General features: G+C 35.3%; 1 protein-coding gene across 1 annotated transcript in view; it reads left to right on the forward strand.

Moving 5' to 3' along the window:
* Nucleotides 1-19,238, forward strand: part of TMTC2 (transmembrane O-mannosyltransferase targeting cadherins 2) — a 339,285-nt gene that overhangs the window by 176,376 nt on the left and 143,671 nt on the right. Inside the window, exon 7 of the mRNA XM_006145516.2 lies at nt 221-299. Coding sequence (XP_006145578.1) covers nt 221-299 — 79 coding nt within the window. The remainder of the gene's footprint in view (nt 1-220; nt 300-19,238) is intronic.

The following is a 19,238-nucleotide window of genomic DNA, read 5'->3' on the forward strand; positions in this document are numbered from 1 at the left end:
ATCGACTCCTTGTTAACCTACAGTATTCTTCACTGACTTCACGTCATTCGTGAAATTGAGGTAGTGTGCTGACCAAGGACAGCCCATTTATTTTCTTCTAATGAAACATGTAGAAATAGCAGTGGAGATTTTTACTTGGGAAGAATGTTGTTATCTTATTTTCAGCGAATATCTCTATACTTAAGATTTATTTCTAATTTTCTTATTTTTCTTAAATTAGGATGCTCTTGGTGTATACAAGGAAGCAATTCAGAAAATGCCAAGGCAGTTTGCCCCACAGAGCTTGTACAACATGATGGGTAAGTTAAACATTAATATTTTAATTGATGTTTTAGGGAACTGTGGAGAAATTAAAACCTGTGCTTGTGTTCAATACACTTCTAATAAATTATTATTATTCCTCACATAGAAACCTTGCTCACAATTGGGTATTAGATTCAAATTTTCTTAGAATATACTTGTTCTGACATTACCAAATAAATGCATTAACATATTGATTCCCAACCAGTAGGCCAGATTCCAGAATATTGGCAAGGGATTCTCAAAATCATTTTCATATCAAATATTAGCTAGACTCTAGAGCTCAGAAAGTAATATCTTGTGCATAAGTGCAATTTAAAAATTGTGTTTAGAGATGGATAATGTATATATACATTATAATGAATCTATCAAAGTCATGATCGGTGTTCATCATGTTATTTATATTCCTAATCAGAAGATTCTTTAAAGCTGGGCCAGCAGGTGGCATGCTGCTTAAGACACTGGATCTCACATGGCTACTCCATGGTTTGAGTCCTGGACCTGGTGGCATGCTGGGCATGTGTGTATATGTACCTAAAATCCTGAAAGATGACTGGTGGAGAAGGGATGGCATCATGGTCATCCCTCCTGTAGTGTGTTTTTTTCACTTTCCCTCTCTCTATCTGTCTCTCTTCATGAACACATGTGCTCTATGAAAAAATCTAAAAAAAATGTAAAGATGCTGTTATACAGTGATTCATGAACTTTTATACTTATAAAAGATGAATACTGGAGCCAGCCCATGTGTGCTTTTATGATGATCAGGCCTTAAATCTCAGCAGGTTTTTTTTCTTTCTTTCATCCTTTTTTTTTCCCTAAGAGTTTTTTACCTTAGGGCTTGTGCGCTCACCAGAGAGAGAGAGAGAGAGAGAGAGAGAGCACGCGAGCGACCGAGCAAGACAGAGACAGTGAGAAAGAGTGAGAAATTACCCCTTAGAGGGGATGGCTACACCATAATCCCTTTTCTATTCTCCTCCCAGGATCTTGGGCTTGCACCCATGAGCCCAGTGTGATTTTTAAGCCACCAGTCCAGAACTCAAACAGTGGTTGGCCACGTGGGAGACCAGCAATGTAACTGTTTGGCCCTCTGCTGGCCCCTCAGCAGAATTTTTCAGAGTAATATTCTAAATAACAACAAGACTCTGAAGACTATAAATGAACTATCACAGTTATTCTTTTTCTACATTAAAGAATTAGCCTAGTTATCTTAGGAATAATATAAATCTAAAGCATGGATTTTATTCTAGGTACAAGGAGTCAGGGATGAGAAATCTGAAGCTAGACGGTGACACAGTGGTAGCTCAGTGCTCTGCAATGATGTACCCATGCGGGACGTCCCAGGTTTGCTCTGGGCCTCCTTGTTCGTGCTGGAGAATGTGTGCACATCCCTGTGATCCTGGCTGGCCAAGGCTGTGTATGGATCATGTCATGGAGATTCCATTGGAAGTGCCTATTTCTTTCTCTTTACCTACTGCACCCACTCTCTTTCATTCTCTCATGGAAGAAGTAAATAAACTTCTGAAAAGAGATACAAGAATTTTCATAAATATCCACCTATTACTTGTTTTTGATACCTAGCTGCCTTGTAGGAAATCGTTACCACAGCTTTTGGGTGGTAGATACAACTGAAAACTATCTATTCAACATGCAACTCTTGGGGGGGAAATTCCCCAAAGTTTAAGATAGTTGATTAACATTGCTGTTCCCAGATAACTGAAAAAAGAGTAATGGTTGCCTTTGTCCTCAAATATTTTTTTGTCTGAAATACAGATTGGTCAAATTTTTCCTATTCTGTTAAACCTGGATAAGTTGTTTACTGTTTCTAGGCCTTCCTCATATATTTAAACAAATGAGATAAAATTACATGCTCTTTAGGATTATTTTATGCTTCTGTATTCTATGATCTGAGAAATTTGATAGTAGCTCATTATCTTGAGAATATATACAAAAAATCCAAATCTCCTCAAGCTAGAAAATATACATCTGGTAGGAGCACTCATGTTCTCTTTTTTTAAAATGACAGAAAATTTAGAAAGCGTTCACAGAGTGAATGTGACACGAGTCTGTAAACAGAAAATAAAATTACTTGGAAGAGGTTAATATAGTCATTTCATGTATATGGAAATTCCACCCCTAGTTTGCCTATGCAGCAGAAAAGTGATTTAATGTTCATGTTAAACAGGACACTAGAGTGTTTTCTAATTGTTTTTTTTTCCTCTTTGATATAATTACTAAAAATTAAATCTTGTTTTCATTAAATGTACCTATCTCAATTTTCCTCAGCTCTCCAATAAGACATCGTTCATTAAATTAGGATAGGACTCTGAGATTCTTCTCGACAGACTGCATGTGGTGTTTTCCTTGTTAATGGGAAGTGGTGGCATTCATTATAATTAGTAATTTCAGAAAATTCATTCAATTATTTTATGTAAATAAATTTGATTGAAAATTCATCTGGTACCTTGGGATCTGTGATTATTCAAATGCTGAGCACACACAGGCGGCAAAAGATGAGTATGTCCTTAGGGGGTAGTCCTTTATCCTTTGTCTTATTTTCCATTATAGAAAGAGGTGTCTGCTTTGTTGAGACACTGAAATGTACCCTAGCAATTTTTTGCAGGGAGGATCCTAATGTCAGTTAAAATTCCAGATTTCTTCTATAATTATGGTGGCTGCCTCCTGTTTAATTTTATGTGAAGGTCCATCAGCCGATGAGGTTTTATGGTTTCAGTTGTTCAGGAAACTATAATTTTCTCAGGGAGTGAGTTCACCTCCTAATCAAATGGGTTAAATCCCCCGAGTGTTTGCTTAAACTCCTAATACATTTTGATTAGCCTCCATTTGACAAGAAAAAAAAATGGACTAGGAGATAAGCTGGCCTATCAGTTCATCAGTTTCATTAGTCTGTCAGCATGTGCTGATTATCCTATCAAGTGTATCAACAGCCTTGAATGTGTTTTCTCATTCTCACATTTACATATTATTAGTGCCCTTTAGGGATCAGTGATGGATTGTAATGTCTGGCTAGATTTCTCCTGAAAGTATTAATTTTCCTCATGTCTAATTCATTTACCCCTTTACTACCACTACCCCCAGTGCATATATGTCTTAGTAAAAACACTGTTTTGGTTTTTTTTCCACATTCTATTTTTTTTCTTTTTTTTGGAGGTCAGGAGAAATAAAGGAATATATAGTCAGAAAATACAATTGAATTTGACTGTTATTAGTTTAATACATAAATTCACTGCAGTTGCTTTGAAAAACAAAAAAACACACTCTAATTCTTTGCTGCCCTGCCTCCCTCCATGAACATTTTATGAATGTCTTAAGTGACTGGGTGCAATATGCCAGTTGATAGATACTGAACATCAGATGAATACATTTTCCCCATTTCTGTATTAGTAGGAAATAACAAGTTTGATTAAATTACTTCTTAAAATTTTCCATGTTTTGTTGTATTTCTTAATTTTTTTCTTTTCTTTTTAAATGTCCTATAGGGCATTTGTGCTTGCTTGACACAGAGAGAAAATACCTCTCAGGGAGGATGACCACACTGGAATCCCTTCTCCTTCTCCTCTTAGGATTTTGGACATGCATCCATACATGCCCAGTATGTTTTTTTAAGCTGGTGCTTGAACCACATACTCAGCCATATGGGATCTAGCCACATTAATCACAACACCATTTCCTGTTTCTTCATATTTTATTTTAAGACTGTTATTTTTTTATTCTTTTAAAAATAATTATTTAACTTGATTAATTAATAAATTTATTAATTATTTTTAAAAATTTGACCAGAGAGGGACAGAGTGAGAAAGAAAGAAAGTAAGAAAGTCACCAGCTCTGGGACTTGAACCACTGTTGGCCATGTGGGAGTCCAGTACCCTTAACCACCACGCCACCTGCCGGCCTCCAAGATTGCTAGTTTTATTATGGCAGTTTATAAGTACTTGAAAAAAATTATTTAAAAATTGTATTCTCTTCCTTCTCTTTGGTTTCACAGGACTAAGATGTTTGAGTAACAGTAATTGAAGAACATATTCTCATCCAGATTAGGTGAATTAGAAACAAACAGAAAAAAACATAAACTAGAAAACTAAATATTATGTCATAAACAAAAATTAAACTTTCACCTGCATTGTTGTAAGTAGTAAGGTATGAGAAAATATGACATATTAAGACACCAGGTTTCATAATAGCATTGAAATTACTCCTAGCCAGTTATGTGTCTTCAATTCTGTGAGCCTCAGTATCTTCTTGAGAGAACAGTTTGGATTATGGAGATAATGTGGTATCTGAAGGCAGCCTGGGCTGCATTCATGGCTTTGACACTTACCAGTTGAGCATCCTTAGGTAAATTACTTAAGCTTGTTTCCCCATCTATAAGATGTCTGTAATGGTAGTATCCATTTAAAGGTAATCATAGTGGCCCCAATGCCCAACTTGGGAAGTGTTTTGACCTTCCATGGTTATCATCATTTTTGGGATTTTAAACTCCAAAATTCAGTGATTGTATATTCTGTCAGTTCTCTGTGTATTTAGTAATGTAAGTATGAACACTCCAGAGATAAGATTTTTCCCATAATAGTGGCCTTGCTGTCACCGAAGTTCAGTAGGAATTCTATTTAGATTTTTCCTGTCTGGAATTGCTGTATTTTCTTCCCAAGTCCTTTTAAATTTCTCTCTCAGCAACCACAGTTAAACTCTTATCACTAGCTCTATTAAATAACAGTAAAACAGCATCCTCAGTTAATGCTAATATACTTAATTCTTTTAAAAGAGTGCTCTCTCTGAATTAAAATTGTCATGTTTAGGTTGAAATTTCTCCTTTTTCTGTCATGTATTTTCCCTATAAACTTTGTCAAAATTCTTTTTATTTTTCCTTAAGTTTATTTTTTTCTTCAGTGAGAGAGAAAGAGAGGCATTCCGAACAGTCTTCATGGCACAATCCACTCTAGCCTAGCCTTAGCCAGCCAGGATCAGGACCTTATGCATTCACCCGGGAAGTGATTCTATGACTTTCCACATGGGTCCAGTTGCATTACTGCTGTGCCACTGCCTTGTCCCCAGATTAGACAGTTTTTTTCTGACACTTACTATAAACATTTACTGGATCTCAATTTTGTTTCCTTTCTTATCAAACTATAGGTGTAATTGTTAGAGTCATAGAATGTTAGAGGTGGAAGATTCATATCTTAAAATTGCTTATAACATATTCTCTTATATTTTACAAGATAGAAAATTAACACCCAAAGAGCAGAGTTGATCTGTTCAGGATAACAGTTTGTGTTGGAGCCAGAAGTGTAGTTTGCTGACTTAAATTCAAATGCTTTCTCTGTTTAGCTTGCCTGAGTTTCTGGATGTGGAATTTTTTTACTATGTTGAAATAGCTTTTCTTTACACATCTGATGAAATCAGTAAGTCACAAAATATATTTAAACCTCTTCAGTTAAAAAAAAAATCCTACAAATGTGTTTTCGTCACAGATGGCATAAAATGTACAGTAACAGTTTGTGTTGGAGCCAGAAGTGTAGTTTGCTGACTTAAATTCAAATGCTTTCTCTGTTTAGCTTGCCTGAGTTTCTGGATGTGGAATTTTTTTACTATGTTGAAATAGCTTTTCTTTACACATCTGATGAAATCAGTAAGTCACAAAATATATTTAAACCTCTTCAGTTAAAAAAAAAATCTACAAATTGTGTTTTCGTCACAGATGCATAAAATATACAGCATATTAAAAATATTTTCTTAGTGTAGAACGATTTGCGAATCCTCTGTTTTTCTCTCTTTGCTCTGTAATTGTTTATTTCCTTATTATCTCTACTTAAGCATTGCTTTTAAATAATCCTAAGGGATTATAGGAAACTAAATTAGGCTGTAACTTCCAATTATTTTTATCAGTTTGAGCTCTTCCAATCCCAAAGGTCATTTTAAGCCTATTTACTACTTAAAATAAAATTACTCAGCTTTCTCAATGCAAAGTAATTGTTGAGTTTAATTATACAAGCGATTTAGGCCATTTCATCTAAAGAATGTATCTTGAGAACAAAGGGGCATAATGTGTTGCACGGAATAAGAGAGAATCTCGGATTACTGCCTTGTCATTGCAGTCTATAATCACCGTTTAGAATAATCTCTGTGTCTAAAAAAAGAGTGGGTTGTTTTGTTCTGTTTGGAATTGCTGAGCGGTATGTACAGAGGTAGTGGTCCGATGAAATGTATATAGTTGATATGGTCACTGCTATCATGGAACTTTCTAGGAGATTCATAATTATCCCAGAGCTCTCTAGTGCCTTTCTTTAATAAGTAAATATCTCTAAATAAGATGAAAAACTAATAATAATAATTTCACCCTGAAAATATTTTGTCTATAACTGTATACGTTGTGCTGCATTGACTAGATCAAATAAAACAAAAAGCTTTTTAATTTCAAAGGTAAAACCACTATTACAGTATGCATACAGACTCACTCTTACAAATATATGTGTTTATGATGGGTAACAAGCATTTTTGTTAGGTATAGATTTTGTTTTTTTAAAGGGAATTACATAATAATGCTCCATTATTTTTTTTTTTAAGAATCTTTTTTATTTATTCATTTTAAATTGCTGGAAGAAACTTACAAGTGCAGGAAAGAAAAAGAGAAATCACCTCCCAAAGGGACATGGTCACTTCGCAGTTCCTTTCCTCCATCTCTGCTTTCCTTCAGGATTTTGGGCCCGCATACATGGTCTAGCAAGTTTTTCAAGCCACTGGGACTGGATTCAAATTGTGATTGGCCATGTGGAATCCAGATCCCAATTCAATGACCTAACTCATTGGGTTTTTTTTTATTATTATTATCTTATTTATCTTTATGTTCTTTGTATCATTTTGATATTTTCCTGATAATTCTCAATTTTATTTTGTTTTGATTTATATGGATCCTCATTGCTTTTAATTTCCAGCTTTATATTGGAGAATATATTTTACTTAATTATCCCTCAGCTAACAATCGTTTACTTATATAGGTTTAATATTAAAAAATATTTTCCCTTCTAATTCTCCAGTAAGAAGGGAACATTCTTTGGATTTAATTTTCAGCTCTTTAAAATGACTCTATTTGTGAGAGATTTTCCAGATTTTATTAGGTTGTTCCCAAAGAACAAAAAAAGGAGCAATGGATAGGAGACACAAGTGGATTTATTAGAGTAGTTTTTGGTATAAGTTTCTTGTACAAATTTTAGACTTGTATTATTGAAGAAGAAACTTGTATAATGAAAAAGCTACCCATGGTGTCTTAGTCTTTACTATTATTTAGATAAGAAGAACTGATAGAAGGTGCCAGATATACCTTACTATGAAAACAAAATGCAAAATTCCTTAGTTGTAATTTCATCCTGTCTCTACCTGGAGTATATTATGTGTTGGATTCAGTAGATAGCATGGGTATAATAGAAATCTATTGCTCTTTCGCCTTCTGTATGGCTTATATTTTAGCAGAGTCATTATTTTTGTTGCATTATTCTGTATGTATATATGTATTTCACCTCGTTCCAGAATGTACTTAGAATAGAGATATTCACAGTAAAGTTTTGACATGATGTTTGACAAGCTTCATGTTTTCTTCTATGAGTAGTTCTGAAATGGATTGCTTGAGGCATTTAGCATGCTGACTGTGAAAGAGATGGTTTTTAACTGTGTGAGATTTGAACTTCACATCTTTCAAGTGTGGAAGCATTAACACTCCTGTAGTGTTAAGCTTTTTATACCACCTGCTTCCCCTATTTTGAATTCTGGCAATTTTCCTATGATTGCTTCCATTGACATTCTTGAAAATTAGTGAGTCAGTCCTACAAATATGAACATAACCACATAACTGGATTAGCTATTAATCTACATAGCTCCAGAAGAATATTAGCTTCACATTTACTTTAATTTTTCATCAATGGAAAAGGCAAAAGCAGGAGACCTGTGTAAGTATATAGAGTTCACCAGTAAAGGTAAAATATGAAGTTGAGAAATTTTAGACCTTGACTTTGTGAAATGTATAGCAAACAATATAAGGAAATGATGAACTTTTTGCTGTATCAAAAAGAATGAATACCTGAAATTTATTAGGAAAACACTATAAATTTTGCTCCTGAAAGTTCATTTCTCATTACAAAACTACAGTGATTTGATTTTTTTCTTTTCACTCTTCACACTTGAAATAAATTTTACATTATGTACTATGGTTACAGACATTAATTTGCTAGGCATTAGTTTATATACTACAAAGGCCAACATCTAGTTCAGCTGCATTAACTAGGTAATATATTTTGTTTAAAGTTTCAATTAAACCCAAGGCCAGAAGATATATAGTCCCTGTGGGGAGTTTGAACACTTTAATGCCAATAGTAAGGTTGCCTAAGGATCATGCTTAGGTCTAAATATTGCTTGCTTTCCTGGAAATATGATATGAGACAGTTGATTATATTTCATTGCTATTAAAACCACATGAGCCCACCTGTTACATTAATTCATATTTTTGCCAGTTTTGTGGTGAAGGAAAAGATTGAAACTTAAAGACTTTATTTTTAAATTGATTTATAAGGAAATGAATATACTCAAATTAATAATTATATGCTTCTTATTAACTGATTTGCAGATTGTTTCAATGTGTCTTACCTGAAAAATATGCTTTTTGAGGCTTTAATAGAAATAAATGAGAAAAAAGTATGTATTTTAATCTTTCATTGGGCAGTAACTGTGGAGTGAATCTTTTAGTTAGTAATAAATACAGTTGGAATGGATTTAGAACATTTAAGTGATGTGCTGTATCTGGGAAATTCATTAACTGGATTTCAAAATCTGACATTTTAAAAACTCCAACTTTGATATCATTTAGATGAAAATGGACATAGTTATTTTGAAGAAGAATATGTTGTGCAAAGGATATCATTTTAAATATAATGTCAAGAAAATGAGAAGTTACTGTTGCATGTATTTAGAATAGACAACTATACTGACAAAACCTGTGATCCATTTCCTCCACCATCTTAATGATCATGGTCAACGGTCCCATAACAAAAGACAGATTAACAGGAGAAAAACATAATACACTTATTTAATCAAAGTTTTGTATGACATGGAAGGCTTCAAAAATGAAAACCCAAAAACCCAGGGGAAAACATCTATTTTTATCCTTAGGTTTGATAAAGAATGGACAATCAGAAAAAGATATGATTGGATAATAAGGGTCTGATCTAAAATACTTAAAAGTCTGAGGGAGGAAACTCTGCAAGGTCTGTTTTCTCAGGTTCTTTTTGGCCTCTGTGTGTAGCATTTCTTCCTCTCATGTATAGAGCACGGCCTGTCCGAAATGAGGATTTTCGAAGGAGAAGGAAGATACTGACGTTACTATGTGGGGAAAAAATTCTAGTTCATAGAATTTACTTTGGAGAAGAAGAATTCTGGTTTCTGTTACCCACTTCCTGGGAAGTGATTAGAAAGACTTTGCTTCTAAAGTTCTTCTTCTATTTTACTTCAGTTCAAAGTACTCAGCATCCAAAATCTCATACTTTCTTTATTGTATCATGTTCTGAACTCCAACAGAAGTCATATAAATTAAGTTTAAATACATCACTAATTATATGTGCTTTGCTGTGTAGGTATCAATGTATGTTTTTCCTAATACAAAGGGGACATTTTTTCCATTAATACATAAAAATTCCGTTTAATTCTTTAAACGAGCTGTTTTTTAGTTTTAATTTTATCTGTGTTGATGAGAGTCATGCTATATTCAAATTCTGTGAAGAATCACAATAGAACACACAAAGTTTTATTCCAGAATGCAAGTTGTTTTTTCCAACATTTTCATTATGAGAACAGGTTTGTATGGGTTGTTATAGAATATTATTCTCAAGTATTTATTAAGAAGAAGATGCACTTTAAAATTTTTGGTATGCCTTAGTAATGAAATATTAATATAGTAATTTACAGTATAAATAAATTATTCATTGACTATTACAAAGACATCTTACTAGACCTGGGAATATACATGAAATGTATTCCTAAGAAGATCTGCATAATACTGAGAATCTTTCCGTTATGCTCCTCTGACCCCGAGCCAGTCTTTTTTCGTCTTTCTGTGACTACTCAAGTCCTGTCTTGAATTACATTATTTTCATTAATTCTTTTCAAGCTAGTACAACATTTCCTCAATTTTTTTCATTTCTCTAGCACAAACCTTGTTTGGTTTTGTTTTCTACAAACAAAATTTAATACTTCTTTGCATGTTTTTAGTGTTCCCTAACTATCTCAGTTATATTAAGCTATTTTATTTACTCTATCCTAACTTTCTTGAAAAAAGTATTATATTTGGGGGGTAAGGATACACAGAGACACAAGGCACAGTCTTTTCCTATTTTTGTGCAAAACTCTGAGGATTTAGCAAGATTGGCTCTAACTTTTGTGGATTGATTCTTTTAGTGATTTATTTACTTGAAAATATAAAGGAAATTGATTAGCCTGGAGAACTTCAGAAGCCCCACTTGTAAGCAGAAAAATATTGACACAGGCTTTTGGCATTTTTCCAAGCAAAATTTTGATGGAACATCAGATGTTTCCTGTCTATAACCTCATGCTAGAAATTAAGAACCTTTTAAACTTTCACTGAAGCTTATCCTGGTTCTTGATTAGTGTTTTTATTTAATGAAGCCTATTCAATTGTCTTTTTCCGGCACTTCCTTTAAAACTACTCTTCAGGTTTTTTTTTTTTTTTTTTTTTGTCCCCCCCCCTCTTTCCCCAGAAGGCTCATGCACTTGCCAAGGAAAAGGAGCTGGAGATAGGAGAAGCAGTCCCCCCACTGGAAAAGTTCATACAACAATCCCTTCTCCATTTCTCCCTCGTAATCTTGGACACACAAACACACATGCCCAGTGTATTTCTCAAAGTGCCCAGTATATTTCTCAAATTGTCCAGTAACATCATTAGGGTTGGCCATGTGGGATCCAGCCACCTTAACCACCACACCACCAGTTAGACCCCCTTTCAGGCTTTAAAGGTTCCCCTTTTTAAATTTAACACTATGGAACTTAATGAAGAGTTGATACTGAATTTTTTTCAGCACTCTCTTCAATAGAAGTCTCTGATAATACTTCATTTTACTTTTAATTCCCCCACCCTAGTAGAAGTTTTAATTGTCAAAGTCTGCTGTAAGAAGAATAAGTAGCCTCTTGTCATCATGTTTACATTTTATATCTTTGCCCGCTCTGCATAGGAGCATTGAGGATTTCCAATCAGAACCTATGTATCTGAGGCAACTAGCTTCTGTTATTTTTATGAGGATAAAATGAGGAAAAGATTCTGTGGAAATACAAGAGAGACACAAAATGTGATAGCTAAGAATTATAGCAAGTTTGTAGTATAAATGTGAAGGGTCTTCAAAGTGTTCAAAAATGCATATTAGAAAAACCATGTATAGCTGTCAAACATTTTTGCACCAAAATAAGTTTATACAAAAAAGCCAGGCTCCCTAATGTTTCAGTGTCATTGCTGACATGGTGAAGTAAAAAGTGAGAATTAAAATCACAGCAAGTTCAACTCCTGATACAATTTGCCCCCTATGTCATGTGGTTACATAGAAATTTATTTTTAATGACATACTCAGTTAAAAATGTGGTATCTTTTTTTTTAAGAAATATTTTAACTTTTTATTTTATTTGTTTAATATGACTAGAGAGAGGGAGAGAGTGAGAGAGAGAGCAACAGAGAGAGAGGAAAAGTGAGAAAGCAAGCCGCCAGGTCTGGAACTCAAACCCGGTCAGCCATATGGGAGTCCAGTGCTCTTAACCACCATGCTACCTGCAGGCCCTGTAAAAATGTAATATCTAATTCCAAGTTGATGTATAATGTGATCAGTTATTTAGCAGGTATTTGTTGAGGACTGTTTGGAGCCAGAGGCATTGGACTTAGCTTGGAAGACATAAATGGAAGACTTTGTGTATGGCTCCACACATCTCATAGTCTACTTTGAGATCAGAAGGATTGTAACCACCTAAGGAGGTCCTACACGTACATGAAACAGTGGAGGTCAATTTGAATAAAGAATTAAATACTAATCTTGAGTGGAAAAACTCAAAATTCCCTTTCTCTAAAATTGATGAATACATTTTAATTCTGTAACAATAAACATCTCAAAAATATTATCCAGAACTTGACAAATGATTCTAAAGTTTCTCTGGTAGAATTATCAGTGAAATAGAGCCAAGAAAGTTTGAAGAATAATGGGTGATACTTGCTATACTAGGTATTAGAAGTTAGAAGAAACTTCCATGATTAGAGCACTGTTATTAGAACAGAAAAGTAAACCAGCAGGATAAAGTAGAGGCCCTAGACACAGATAAAAATTTAGTCAAGTTTTTATTGATAATAAAATATGTGGGACCAGCAGTTGGTGTAATGGCTTTGTTGCTGGACTCCCATGTAGTTGACTTCCGTTCGAGTCTGGGACCCAGTGGCTTAAACTCAAGCCGGGAACATGTGCATGCGTGCCTAAGACCCAAGAGGAGAAGGGATTGCGGCGTGGCCATCCCCACTGGGGGTAATTTCTCACTTTCTGTCTCTCTGTCTCTCTCTCTCTTTCTGGCAAGTGCACACACCCTATAGCAAAATCTCTCAAAAAAAAAATGAAAGTATGTATAGGAAATTCTTATAAAAATGATCTCAGGGGCCAGTAATTCGTGTGGAGGTGAAGGCTCTGGATCCCACATGGCTGACTCTAAGGTTCGATTTCTGACCCTGACAGCTTGGAAATCACACTGGAAGCATGTGCATGAATGCTCTAGGTTCTGAGAGGAGAACGGAGGAAGAGATTATAGCATGGCCATCCCCCTGGGGGGGTGTGATTTTTCTTTTCCTCTCCATCTCTCTCTCTCTCTCTCTGGTGAGCTCATGTGCCCTATGACAAAACCAAAAATTTAAAAAAAGGATAAATAAATAATGAAAAGTTAATTTCAAACAAGTAGTGAAGTGTTTGTAGAATAAATAGACACTTGTCTTAATCATACAACATAAAAGTATGTTTTGGTATAAAGATAGTCCAAGGCCCAGCTACAGTGGCACAGGTGGTAAAGCACTGCTCTGTGGTATCAGAGCCATATAGAAGGCTTAGATTCAGATATCAGGTCAAACTGAACATGCTGACTGCACCCAGTCCTGGCTGGCGGGAGTTTAAGGATCATAGTATGACAAGACCCTGTCAGGAAAGCATTTCTTCCCTCTCTCTACTCTCTCTCTCTCTCAGGGAAAAAAAAAAAAAACTTCAGAAATAAAAAGATAGTTAACATATCCCCTCACTATATATGTATTCAAAGGTATAATTAGAGATGTGTTTTAAAATGATAATTATGAAACAAATTGAAAATTGCTGGGACCAGCAGTTAGCATAATGTCTGTCGCCGAACTCCCATGTAGTCGACCGTGGTTCGAGTCCCGGACCCAGTGGCTTAAACTCACGCCGGGCGTGTGTACTTGAGTGCCCAAGATCCCGAGAAGAGAATGGAAGAGAAGGGATTGTGGCGTGGTTATCCCCCCTAGGGAGTGATTTCTCACTTTCTATCTCTCTGTCTTTCTGGTGAGTGCATGCGCCCTATAGCAAAAACCTCTCAAAAAAAAAAAATGCTGAAGTTGGTACAGTCTTTACATAAAAAGTTGTGAAAATAATTTGAATAACTGAAAAGTTGGATCTCCCCCTGGAATCTTGGGCATGCATACACATGCGCTCAGTGTGAGTTTTAAGACTCTGAGTCTGGGACTTGAATTGTGGTCAGCCTTGTGGAAATCCAGCAGTGTAACTGCAATGCTCTCTGCTACAGACCCCAAAATTAGTTTAAGGGACAAATTAAAAGTAAACTATAAAAAGGAGCTAATCGTAACATATTTAAGGATTACTAAAAGTGCTCATTAAGAGAAAAATGAACAGCACATTAAGAAATAGTACAAACCCCATCAAAATAAACTTGATACTTTATTTATTTAGAGAAATTTTTGCTATAGAATGTGTGTGCTCACCAGAAAGAGAAAGAGAGAGAGAGAGAGAGAGAGAAAATGAGAAATCACCCCACAGGGGAGATGGCCATGCCACAGTCCCTTTTCCTCCATTCTCCTCTTAAGATTTTGGGTACACACACATATGCGCCCTGCATGAATTTTATGCCATCACGTCTGGGACTTGAACCATGGTCAACCACATGGAAGTCCAGCACCTTAACCACCATGCCACCTACTGGCTCCTAAACTTGTTATTTTAAATGGAAAGTAAATGTTTCTTAAAAATAGAATAATTATCAGGAACCAGCAGTTAGCGTAATGGCTATGTCGCTGGATTCCTACGTAGTCGACCGCGGTTTGCGTCCCGGACCCAGTGGCTTAAAACTCATGCCGGGCGCATGTGGGTGTGTGCCCAAGATCCCGAGAGGAGAATGGAGGAGAAGGGATTGAGGCATGACCATCCCCTCTGGGGGATGATTTCTCACTTTCTGTCTCTATGTCTCTCTCTGTCTGGCGAGTGCATGCTCCCTGTAGCAAAAACGTCTCCCCCCCACACAAAAAAAATAGAATGATTATCTTAATAACCTGTGAAGTCTGCCTAATCAACCTAGAAATTAGGTAGGTAGTTAGAACACCTGTTGTCTGATCATGGCACAGCAGTAAAATGCTAAACTCTGGGGCAGATTGGGAGAGTAGCTGGGTCACATCCATAGACATTCTGAGTGTGCTAGACATACAGGTGCTCAGGATCCAGGATGGCTGAAGCTGGGGTGGATTGTGACATCTAGATTCTTTCACAGATGCTGTATCTCTGTCTATCTCTGTTTTGTGTCTGTCACTCATGGAATAAATTGATAAACTTAAAAAAAAGATAAAATGCTGGCCTTTCAGGCTATGAATCCTAAAATAACCAGTACTGGCAATGAGATTTTTCACTCTAATAGTAGAAAGAAGACTGGTAGAAATTGTACAGGCCATTGTATAAATGCCCTCATTCTTTAAATGACCATGAAAAAAATACTGTGATGTCATTTATGAAAACTGACTTTCTCCACAGTGTCTTTGATCTGTAATAAATAATCTTCTGGGCAGGCCCTTAGCTCAGTGGTTAACCACTCTGTGTAGGAAGCCAGATCACTATAGCTGATTATGTTTTGAATCCTGGCCTAGAGGCTTGAAAAACACACTGGGCATGTGGACATGCATGTTCTTACATTCTGACATGATGGAGAAATGGAAAAAAAAATGATTGTGGCATCATCACACCCCAGTCTGTGATTCCTTCTCTCCCTTTCCTTCCCTCCCTCCCTTCTGCTCACTCTCACGCTTTCTCTCTCTCTCTCTCTCTCATGAGCACATACACCCTCTGGTGATAAAAATAAATAAATATATAAATATTATACAACCTTCTGAAACTTTTCTAATTCTTTGGATTCTGTTCGTTGGCAAAGACATGCTGTGTTCAAAAATATATCATGACTTTCCTGATGGCCCACTAGTTAAGTTTATGTAATCTGCTTTTGACCACAGCTGAATCATTCATGTACTCCTGTATTAATATAACAGTTTTGCTCTCAGCCACTAACCATTTGTATTATTATTTACTTAATATTTTTGTATCCTGAACATTGATATCTATGCACACACACACACACACACACACACACACACACACACTTTTTAACAGATTAAATTAAACTCATAAGCCTTAAAAAGTTTGGAAGTTTTTGTTTATGTGTATTTCATATATCTATCAAACCAAATTTAGGAAGCACTTCCAAATTTATTTCTTTGTCATTAAATTAAGAACTATGAAGACAAGAACAGTAATATCTGTTATATTAATGTTTGTGTTTACCATTGCACTTTATTCATGTTGGTTAATTTAAATCAATATGTGAGATGTATGTTCAAGAATAAAACATATAAAAGGCATTTAACAATTACTCTAGAAGATGAATAAATGCTGATCACTTTTATTAAGAGTGTTGAGGAAAGTTTTTTAAAGGGTTATTTATTTTTATTCACTTTTTGTTTTTTAAATTTAGTATAGGAAATGTGAGTTTACCAGAGAGAGAGAGAGCACATGCATGCGTGTGCAAGCAGCCAGGTTCAGCACTTGAACTGTAGCCGGCCATGTGGGAGACCAGCACTTCAACCACCATGCCACCTGCTGGTTCCAAGAAAGTTTTTGTTTTGTTTTTTAAATAGGGAATCTATCTGAATCTTAAGCTGTCTTACTACATGCTCTATTCTTTTTCTGCAAGCTGGAGCTGTCCAGTAATTTGAAACATAAGAATCAGTGAGATCTAGACTATTACATCATCAATAACCCAACATTCTTTCCTAAGGAGTTAGCCTTTGCCTGAATTATTTAGACCTGGGGCCTTTTAGGGAGGAAGAGTGACATTATTTGTTCTACATCTGAAACTGGTTTATATCTGCCTGAAGCCAGCCTAGAGACATCCAAATCCCTTTTGTCTGTGAGTGAATTGGAAATAAATCTGGGTGATGAACCTGATCACTACATCATTGCACAGGAAATCTTCTCATTCTTATGAAAGTGCCTCTATTATACCATTTTTGTGGGATGAGAAGGAAAAATAGTCATCATTGTTTCTTTCCTCCTGGGTACTATAAACATTTTTTTTTTTTATCATTGTAAGTTAAGAAAAATTGCAGTACCGGAAAAGATGACTTAACTCTCCTTTCTCCATCCCATTTCCAAACAATTGTCTATTTCTTTCTTTATCAAAAGAAAGGAAAGAATGGAATTCATTCAATTTTCCGGTTCAGGACCTAAGTCATGGAGTTGGCCATGTGGGATCCAGTGCCTTTACTTTGCCACCCACTGGCCCAAGAGTAATTTATTCTTACCCTCTCATGTTGCAGATGATAAACTAAGGAATGTATGAGAGGCCTGGATTCCTTTTTTTTTTTTTTTTTTTAATAGCTAGATGGGGTCACACTTGTTAGAAAGAGGGTGAGACAGACCGAGGAGAGAGAGAGCACCTTGCAGGGGTGGTCAGAATGCAATTTCTCTGTTTCTCCATCCTGTCAGGAATAGGGGCACACATTCACATGTGGTCTGTATGTTTTTCAAGCCACTAGAGCCAGTACTCAAACTGTGGTTGGCCGTGTGATATCTGTCTCCCTTAACCAATAGGCTATGGGATGACCCAATTTTCTTTTTTCTGTAGCCTTTTCTTTTATGAAATTTTTATGATTTTAATATTGTAATCAAGGTTGAGGGATTACATATATATATACCATCTTCTCCTAAAACTAAATATAATGACATGTTTTGCAATCATTTCATCCTATCTGATTATTTTTTATAGTATTTGGTAAAATAGTATAGTGGAAAGACAAAGCTCTACTTTGGATTCCGAATTTGGCATTTACTTATTTTTGACCTTGAACTTAGTGAGCCACAGTCTCTTCTTTTGTAAGATGAAAAGTAACTAATTATAGTTTATGGGTAACATGAATTTGTAACCATAATATTGGGTTGTCGAAGAAGTCATAGGATATTTTTTTCTATGCAAAAATGCATCATGACTTTTCCGACAACCCAATGTATTTAAGATGTTAATAGGTTTCATATGGCCAGCGGCTTGATGTAAAGGAAGGAAAAAAGTCATGGCTTTCAAGCCTTTGAATCCTTGTAGGATAAAATTTCTAACTGTCGTTATGCAGGTCACTCATCATTCCTGAGTTTTCCTCGTCATCCATAAAATAGGTGTTGTAATCCCTGTTGTGGGCTAAAAATGAATGCTAGTGAAATAGCAAGTACTTGAGTTGTTTGTTGCTTAAAAATTTTATTGATCTGCCTTTTTAAACATATTTAAATTTATTCTTGACCATTTGCTTTTTTAGGTTTGGCCTCATGATTTTATTACCATTTTCATAGGCTGTTTTTATGTTAAAGGTCAACCTTAGAACTAGAGTGTATCTCATCTACCTCATATTTCCCTCTTAAGAATTTAATAATATATGTATAGGAAGCATTTTTTAAAGGTCAGCCATGGATTATCATTGTTCTTCCTTATTCTTTTAATTCAGAAGATAAGCTCCAGGCAAAGTGAAATAAATCTGTTATAACCAATGTATCAAAAGCTAGAGAAAAATTTTCTATAAGTGAGAGAGTCTAATTTTCACCTGAGCTGGAGAGGTGGAAAATTTGATAAAACCAGTTAAGGCAATGTGTGGAGGTCAGGTAGTCCTAAATTTAAATTGCTGCTTTACCATTTCCCACAGTTATAATTTTGTGTGTGTTAGGTAGCCACTCTGCCTGCAAGCTTTGTCATGTACAAAATCCAGGAAGTGATGTCCCTTAACAACCAATGACATACATTCATAAGCAGCTGACACAGAGACTGAAAAATAGTTTGATCTTGTAAACCTACTAAAACCATTTGGTAGTGGTCGAGTGAAGTAATATGTTAAGGTTCCTTGAGAGACTTAGTGAGAAAAAATTCTACATGCCCAAATGTATAGAAGAAGAGTGTTTGAATATAGTTAGACATTTGCCAGGTTGGCTTGCTACCTAATTCATAGTAAATACTCAATGCATAATTGTTGTCATCACTTATTTTCATACTTAAGCATTTTTTATACTTCTTAAGTGACATTTAATCACTGTGCATCTTTACAGCACACAAAATGAATTTTCCCAGCAAGAATATACTGCAAGTACATTGCTATTATTAAAAAACAGTGAAAGGTTATATGAAGTTTTCCAAATTGAAATGAGTAGTACTGAAGTAAGTTAGTTAACAGTTTTCATATACTTACCAAGATACATGATTATATCATATTACTTCTTTATAGGTTTTTATTTTTTCTCTATCTCATAAGCTTTACAAATTAATAAGCTGCTTATGAGCTCTTATGAAAATGGGCCAGCCACTAAGTAGCTACA

This window comes from Tupaia chinensis, unplaced genomic scaffold (assembly GCF_000334495.1).
Source record: "Tupaia chinensis unplaced genomic scaffold, TupChi_1.0 Scaffold000148_1, whole genome shotgun sequence".
Lineage (NCBI taxonomy): Eukaryota > Metazoa > Chordata > Mammalia > Scandentia > Tupaiidae > Tupaia > Tupaia belangeri.